The 8,166-nt window shown below is 34.6% G+C and overlaps 1 protein-coding gene and 1 long non-coding RNA gene across 8 annotated transcripts in view; both read left to right on the top strand.

Moving 5' to 3' along the window:
* On the top strand, positions 449-3,779 carry LOC107639647 (nuclear-pore anchor-like). 7 transcript variants are annotated; one of them, XM_021121472.1, is made up of 7 exons: positions 449-590; positions 889-1,036; positions 1,346-1,564; positions 1,775-1,867; positions 1,953-2,018; positions 2,985-3,058; positions 3,223-3,779. In XM_021121472.1, exons 2-7 carry the CDS (start codon positions 908-910, stop codon positions 3,419-3,421), a joined length of 780 nt encoding a protein of 259 aa, XP_020977131.1. In that variant the 5' UTR covers positions 449-590; positions 889-907; the 3' UTR covers positions 3,422-3,779. The 7 variants fall into 7 exon arrangements, 5 of the variants coding, with proteins under 5 accessions (XP_020977131.1, XP_020977133.1, XP_020977132.1 ...); XR_002361559.1 differs by lacking the exon at positions 449-590 and having other exon boundaries at positions 597-1,036; positions 2,860-3,058; positions 3,235-3,323; XR_002361560.1 differs by lacking the exon at positions 449-590 and having other exon boundaries at positions 597-1,036; positions 2,860-3,058; positions 3,223-3,244.
* LOC110271168 overlaps positions 6,277-8,166 on the top strand; it is a 26,741-nt gene continuing 24,851 nt past the window's right edge. Inside the window, exon 1 of the long non-coding RNA XR_002361557.1 lies at positions 6,277-6,331. This is a non-coding gene — a long non-coding RNA (uncharacterized LOC110271168). The remainder of the gene's footprint in view (positions 6,332-8,166) is intronic.

Genomic DNA, 8,166 nt, shown 5'->3' with positions numbered 1-8,166 from the left:
TAAAAAAAATAATAAAAATAAAGTAATAAAATTGACAGTCTAGTTGTCCATTTTTTGATGATGCATTAAACCTCCTTTTTACTATCGTCATATTATCGACGAAGTGGAGTATGAAAATACTTTTATATTAAAATTGACAGACATGGCGTCTATTTTTATATTTAAAATATCGACAAAGTTTCCGTCGATAAATTTGAACGGTCCAAATTACTTTTTAAAATCAAATAAATGGTATGGATTCAACGTATAAAATAGACGTTAAAGGTGTTGTTTTTTTTTTTTTCAAAATAAAATCGACATACACACGGTCGATTTTTATTGCTAAAAACACCAAACCGCACCCACTTCCCGCTCCAAGTTCAGAAACACAATTTTATCCGTTTCTTTCCTTTTCTGCATTCCACTTCTTTTCTGCATTCAGAAACAATTTCAGCCCACTTCACGGTTACGCCGCCGTCACTCCGTTTGCTCGTGCCGCCACTGTCGCTCCTCTTGTTGGCGCCGCCTGTCGCTCCATTGTTGTCGTGCCGCCGTCGCTCCTTTTACTTTGGTCCTTCTCCAGTATCTCTCTCAATCGAACTCACAACCAAGTATCGTTTTCTGACTGTTACTGAACTCTTTTCAAAGCAAACTTCAGTTTCATTTAGAAATCCCCTAAACTATGATCTAATTGTAATATCCTGTTTTCTAAATCTAGAAATTCTGGTCATGTTTATTCTGGTCATAATTTGCTGCTTTAGACACATGCTGGTTCTGTATTGATTCCAATTTCCAAAACCACCTTATTCTTGTTATCTTCACTACGTACCAACTATTCAAACCCTAAATTTGGTGCATGCATTTCTGTGTTGAGTGTTGGCATTCGTAATCTGAACTGTGAAATTAAAGGGAGTGACAGTGATAGAAGATGTCGTGGCTGAGATCTGCGATGACCAAAGCAGTAGAGGTTGGGAACAATACCAACCTCACTCGCGCCGTCGTACAACACGCCGGCCAAGCCGTCGCCGAGGGCGCCAAAATCCTTCAGGATCGCATTGTAACTTCACTCTCCCCTCTTTCTGTATTACTTTCAATTTCGCCTGTGATTGCTACCCGAATTCCCAACTAGGTTAAAATTTGTGTCCCCTTCATGTTTCTAGTGACTTATTGACCTCGTTTTTATTCGTCTCAGCTGTTTGTTTTACATATCTTCTAAACTAGTACTTGTTTTTCCCCATTTGTAATTAAATGAATGAATTATTGTAAAGTTACTGTTTTGGAGCTAAATTAATTTGTAACTGAAGTGTTCTGATGTGAGGTGATGAGAATGATGAGGACACTGATTTCACGTTGTGTGTATGGATAGGCTGCTCGGAATTATAGAAGTGTTGCACAGACAATTAAGAGATTGGAAGAAGCTGCTATCACCTACAGGGGACCTGAAAGAGTGGAGTTGCTTAGAAGATGGCTTGTTGTGCTTAAAGAGGTTGATAAATTGTCTCGAGCTGCGGATGATAAAGAGAAGACTTTTGAGCATCACCTTGGTGTTGAAGAGTTAAAAGATAACCCAAGGAAACCATCTCTGGTAAGAAGCCTTCGTTCCTTGCCTTGAATCCGAACATTCTAGTTTGGTAAGAGTTAAAAGAACTTGTTCTTGTTGCTAATTAAAGCATTATTATTGTAGGGTTTTATGTACATATACTCAGTGATGAGAGGTTCAGTAACTTAAGGTGCAGGGTTAGGAGAATTGTATGAAGAGGCAATAGCATATTTGATTTATTGTCATTGCTTTCAGGTTGAGAGGCAATTTAGTGAATGCTCAAAATCTCTGCAGTGGAATAAGGATAGAGTGAGGGAACTAGAAACACAACTTAAATCTTTGCAAGAGGTTGCAAATGTTCCATGGGTCATCTTGAATTGCGGTTGCTTTTATGTCCCTTTACTAATTGATCCTTTTTCCTTTTCCTTTCTAGGATTTAATTTCAGCTAAAGATGCTGCAGCAGCAAACGAAGAGCGATTATCAGCTGAACTTTCCACTGTGAGTTAATTCTTGAATTCTTTGGCTTTATTAAAATCTAATAGGTTCAGCCATTGTATACAGATTAATTATGTAGACTCCTCTGCATTTTAGGGGATAGATAGTAGATAACAGCATACATTAGTTTCAAAAAAGAGGGAGATAACTAGAGAGAAAATTTGAGAGAACAGGTTCAATTTCCAATCTTTCATTAATTCAAATGAATGTCTTCCCAACAGGGAATACATATGTATAGAGGATTAGAGGTGTACAAATAATCCTCTATTGTCTAAACTTTACTATATTTTAGGATACAACTGACCTCGTATGACAGTGGCCTGATGAATGATAAGATATAAGCTACGGCACTAACCTTTTGATATCTAAGCTGCTGAAGATAGTCTTTTTATGCCCTGCTTCACTATCCAGCATTAATATGTGCAGCTTCAAATGTATGGACTATTTTTATTTTGGAGTTGTTTTTCTAAATTGCCAAATATTTGAGTTTATGATTTGGCAGTGAAGTCAATTTTATGAAATAGAAGATAGGTGAAGTGCAGTTATGATGCTGACTGGAAATGTACAAAAGGAAATTCATGTAGGAAAGTTCTTAGGAAAGCAGCAAAGGTGCCACAATGCTGGCCAGAGCCTTTGCATAATTGAGATAGTAACCTTTTTTAAGTAGCAATGAGCGGAACACCTGAGAGTCAAATTGAAGTGTAAAAATAAGTCCATACCAGACCTAGATAATGTTTGTGGGCATAGATGTATGTTTTGTGGAAGTAAGATTGAGTATATTTAGAGGTCAATTTTCACATGTTTTATTCATTCAAATAAAGACAATGTTCATTATTGCATTTAGATTCATGGTTATCAAAGGAATGATCAAAGGATGTCCATATCTAAAGATTAAGCTAAGGTGGTGGAAAAGATCAATAATAGTTAAAAAAAAAGAACTCATTTCACCTTTGCCTAAACCTCAACAAGAAGAACAGGGGGAAAAGGAAGAACCACCCAAAAAAGAAGAACCTCATCAGCCACCTCAAGAGAACAAAGATCAGGTACTTCAATTTATTCATTATCTTTGTCATTTGCTAACCTTTCTTTATGATGCTAACATTGTTACTAAAATTAGAAATGTGTATAGCATATGTTTACTTGAGGTGCTTGATAGAGTTGCTAGATAAAGCTATAGAGAAAAATCCTCTCTGTTTGATGAATTTAGATGGGGTTATAGGCCAAGTGACTATTCCAGAACAAGTGAATATTCCAGACCAAGTGACTACTCAAGATGGGGTTCCTCTGATGATGATAATGGCCTTGGAGATTCACCCAACACAACATTTTTGCCAGCTGCCTCTAATGAAGATGGATATGGACGGCAGGGAGGTCAACGTTTTCATTTTCTTATTCATCATTATTAAATTGTTTTCAGAGAATATTTATGATGACTGAAAGAAGATGAAAATATAGGCAAAATAATCAACATTATTATTATTTTTTTGTTTTTGTAATAATGCATAGAAAATGAGAAGAGTAGTTATGATAATGTATACTGATAGCTACAGTGTTTGGAAAAGAAAAACTGTAGAAAGAATTTGAAAAGCTAAATGTTTTGTTTTATTTTGAATATTTTGTATTATTAGTGGATTGCAATTTAAATGAATATAAGTCTATGTTTAGTTATTTGTCTTGTCTTGAGTCTTTATATTAGAGAATTATTTATTATTTTGATAAGTTTGTGAACTTATTATCTAATATTTAAAAGTTTATTTGCATTAATTGTTTTCTATTTTATTTCTATATTTAAAAGTTTATTTGCATTAATTGGTTACTACTTTTTAAATAGAAAAAAATAATTAAAACATATAACTATTAAAATCAACGGCAGAGTTGTCGCTTTTTAAGTTTAAAATAGACAAAGAAAGCCAAAATATAGATACAGAATTTGTCGGTATCTAAATAATTAAATCGACGGCAACTGTGTCGATTTTATTGAATCAAATATCGACGGCAGCATTGTCGATTTTAGTAAGCATATTATAGACAAAGATATTGTCGATTTTATTGGATCAAAAAATCGACAGAAATTTTTTAATTTGGCGGGCTCCAAATCCTAGCCCGACCCGCCTTTTTTAGCGGATCGGCCCGACGGGCTCGACCCGTTTTGCCACCCCTATATATAATAATATCGACGGCAATGTCGTCGATTTTATTAAGAATATAAAATTCTCAAACTCATATTATAGACAGAAGCGCTGTCGACTTTATTAAATTATTATCGACAGCCAGGCAAGCCGTTGATTTTATTAGCTTATACTATTTACATATTTTTTACTACTAATAAGTAAATAGATATTTACACTATTGTCCTAAATGATGACTTAAGTTATTTATTTTGTATGTTAAATAATATCTTGTATCTTAAATTCATTAAATATTAAGATGAAAAAAATTGTGCAATAAATTATATAAATAATCACTACAAAAGAGAAAAATTTATCATATATAATAATCGTTGATATATGTAGTGTCAGGTATATATTAGGATTATCTATTTTAATTATGTGAGAGATTATTGTTATTTTTACTTTTTCATTATATTAGTAAATAATATATAAACTAAAAAATTATTAAAATTTTTTAATTTGAATTAAAAAATTCTTGTAAATATATCCAACTTTTATATATACTAAGTGTTATAATATTAAATAATATAGTATTTGTTATAACGATGATGACTCAAAATATTAATCTCAAATATACTTGGGCCTAATAAGACCTCAATGTAAGCAAGATCAACCCAAACTCTTTGTTAGGGTCCCAAATTCGACTTAGGTTCATTACCTTAAAGTGCCAATGGAAATGAAGTCCGCCTCCTCTTGAATCGTCTTAGATTGGATCTCCATTGTTAGTTAGGTATGGTAATTGGTACTCAAGGAAGTGTGGCAGGTCCTCTTTCTATCCCTCACTCCCGTTTAAAAAAAATGCCATCGTCCTTTCTTCGTCTTTGCAAGTCCCTTTTTAATTATTCTCTTAAAAAAACGTAGATCTCTTGGGGTATCTACAAATATTCTTTAAAAATTTTTGAAAAAAATTAACACAAAAAATAGGAAAAAATATAAAAATATATTCTAATATAATAACATAATTTTTGGGACGATACTGAACGACGTAGTAACGGACTTGAGAAGTAGACAAAGTGAGTTAGAGAGAGAGAGAGAAAGAGAGAGAGAGAGAGAATCGAGGCTGAGAATGAGTTTGAAAGAAAAAAAAAAAGAAAGATTCGAATTGGAAGCAGGAATTAGGGTTACTAAATTCAAGAAATAAATTTATGTATATATAAATCAGGATAAATTAAAAATTTTATATTCATGTGGATTTAATGGGTCCCATGGAGTGGGTAGTTATGTCTGTGCTCCATTCATTTTCGCATGGCGGGTTGTGAAAATTTCACGGGTGCACATCTAGCCCCAAAATATGAGTAATCCCAGCAAATTTCATTAGGGTTACTAACTTTAGCGAGTTAGTAATACGGTATTTAGTTACTGTAAACCCCGGTTAAATTAGTAGATAATTAGTCAATAAATTAGTTTTTAATAAAGAAGATTAGAAATGTGAAAATTATATCAAATTAGGATAGAGCACATCGAAACGAGAATTTTGACACCAATTTCGAAGAAAACGGTCCAAGATTGGACCGAATGGACCAAACCGGTTGAACCGGACCCAAACCGTGCCGTCGGTCCAACCGGACCAACCTATTAAATGAACCCAAGGATTTCTTCTCCCTCATTTCAGCTGAAACAAAGCTGAAGCACGTACAGGGGAGGAGAGAACGAAAATCACCGCAAACCCTTACGGTGAACTCTGAACGCCGTAACTTCTCCGTCCAAGCTCCGATCGCCGCCCGTTTGCGGCCACACGTTCACCACGTCGAGCTCTACGTTTCTACCGGAACAATTTCATAGGTAACTTACTATTTAACCTCAGCCTCTTCTTTCCCCCAATTTTCGAATTTTGAGTGGGAATGTTGAATTTCTTTGATTTCTGATATTTTAGGATCCAATTAGCTTGAGAAAAATGTTCACTCTTGCTTATGTGAAGCTTGGGTAAGGTGAGGATATGATAATTCTATTTTAAATTCATTGGATTTGAGCTTTGAGTATTAAATTGGATATATATGTGTTATGAATGTGTATTAGGTTGTGAATAAATAATTGGAGCTTGAAATTGTGAATACTAGAACTTGGAGGAAGCGGATTAGTTGAGGTTTTGAGGGCTATGTTCTTTTAGGAAAATTGTCTTGGAATAATACTTGGGAATCGGCTAAGGTATGGTTTAGGTTTCTTGCATTTAATATATAATGTTCTGTGAAAACTTAGGCTAGATGACCATAGGATAAGTTGGATTGCATGTGTATATTTGATACTTAGTATCTTGTTGATGAACATGGTTGGTTTGGTGCTTGTTGATTAATTGGTGATTTGGTGAATTATTGATTTGAGGTATAACTATTGTGGAGGTTGTTATGATAATGAGAAAGGTTATTTTGTGTTAAAAGCCTAGGATTTGTGAACTATGATTCTTAGTTGAATTTTGGTTGTTGGATTTGAATATTGTATGAGTTTAATTGTTGATCTGAGGTAGATTTATTGTGGTGATTGTTATGATGATGAGGAAGGGTATGTTAAAGGAATGCAGGTTTGGACCCGAAAAGGGTGGCAAAGTCCGACTTTTAGAGGAGATGCTGCCGAAATTTTATAAAAATTAGAGATTTTGTTTGTATGATTATTTAAAAAGATTTAGATTCAAAGGTTATATGGTTTGATTTTGAGTTATTAAGAAAATGAGCATGTTTTAAGTTTGTTTCATTTAGAAAAGAATGAATTACGTTTTGAATTGGAACTATTGATGGACGGAATGAGAGGTGTGATAATGAAGGATAAGGATTGAATATGATTTATATATGATGATGAATGAGATGCGATTGAGAATGATGTGGATGTTGATGAATTATAATTGAATTATTTATATGGCTTATGAATTTAAATGATCTGAGCTACGAGATTCCATGGATAAAGTGCCGTGACTTGCCACCATGTGTACCAGGTTGAAAACTCGATACTCTGTTGACCCTACGATGTAAGTGTGACTGGGCACTATATAAATTCCCGGGAATGTTACCCCATTGAGCAATACTAATTATTTGAGATAAAGCTATGCATAGACTCTTGGGGATGCACGTCGGGGGACAGTCTATGCTAGATCTGTTCACGAGTTGCAACCCACTTAGTTCAAAGGGATTGGTGTTAGTGACTGGATAGCAATCCAACAGTTAACCCAATTACAAATTCTCTTTCAATCCTTCCAACTCAAGAGTTCCTTTCAATCAACTCCCCATCAAGTGAAGAAACTACTCGCTCATTGTAAATAATAAATCCATAACATATGAAAGAGAATTAAAAGAAGACATGATTATTGGAATGGAAAATAAATTAAAATAGAAGAAATAATCCTTGTATTAAATAATCATGAAAGTATTCAATTGAAAAAATTGAACAAAGCAAAGAACATGGAAGAATAAAACCAAGTTAAGAGAACGAACTAGAATGACGAAGTCTTGATGAGGAAATAACTCTTCTCAATGTTCCAATGCTAAGACCAATTAAAAATTAAAATTCTAAAACCTAGAGAGAAAAAACCTAAAGGAGTAAAACTAGATCTAAAAACTGAAAACTGTCTAGAATGAATGTTGTCTTTTGTTTCTGCATATTCTCTGGCTCTAGTCTGTTGTTCCGGGCCGAAAACTGGGTCGAAATAAGGTCCAAAATCGCTCCCAGCGAATTTTGCAGATTATGCAGATCGCACATGTCACGCGATCGCGTCATCCATGCGGACGCGTCATTCGCGCTTTTCCTTGCCACGCGTTCGCGTCGTCCACGCTACCGCGTCGCTTGAGCTTTTCCAATCTGCACGGTCGCGTGAGCCATGCGACCGCGTCACTTCTCGCTGGTTATCTCCTCAAATTCTTGTGTTCCTTCCATTTTTGCTAGCTTCCTTTCCAATCTCCAACTCATTCATGCCTTATAAAGTCTGAAACACTCAACACACAGATCACAGCATCGAATGGAATAAAGGAGAATTAAAAATACATAATTAAAGTCTC

The sequence above is a fragment of the Arachis ipaensis genome, chromosome B04, assembly GCF_000816755.2.
Source record: "Arachis ipaensis cultivar K30076 chromosome B04, Araip1.1, whole genome shotgun sequence".
Taxonomy (NCBI): domain Eukaryota; kingdom Viridiplantae; phylum Streptophyta; class Magnoliopsida; order Fabales; family Fabaceae; genus Arachis; species Arachis ipaensis.
Note: the sequence above shows the minus strand (reverse complement) of the source record. Positions and strands in the feature narration are given on the sequence as shown.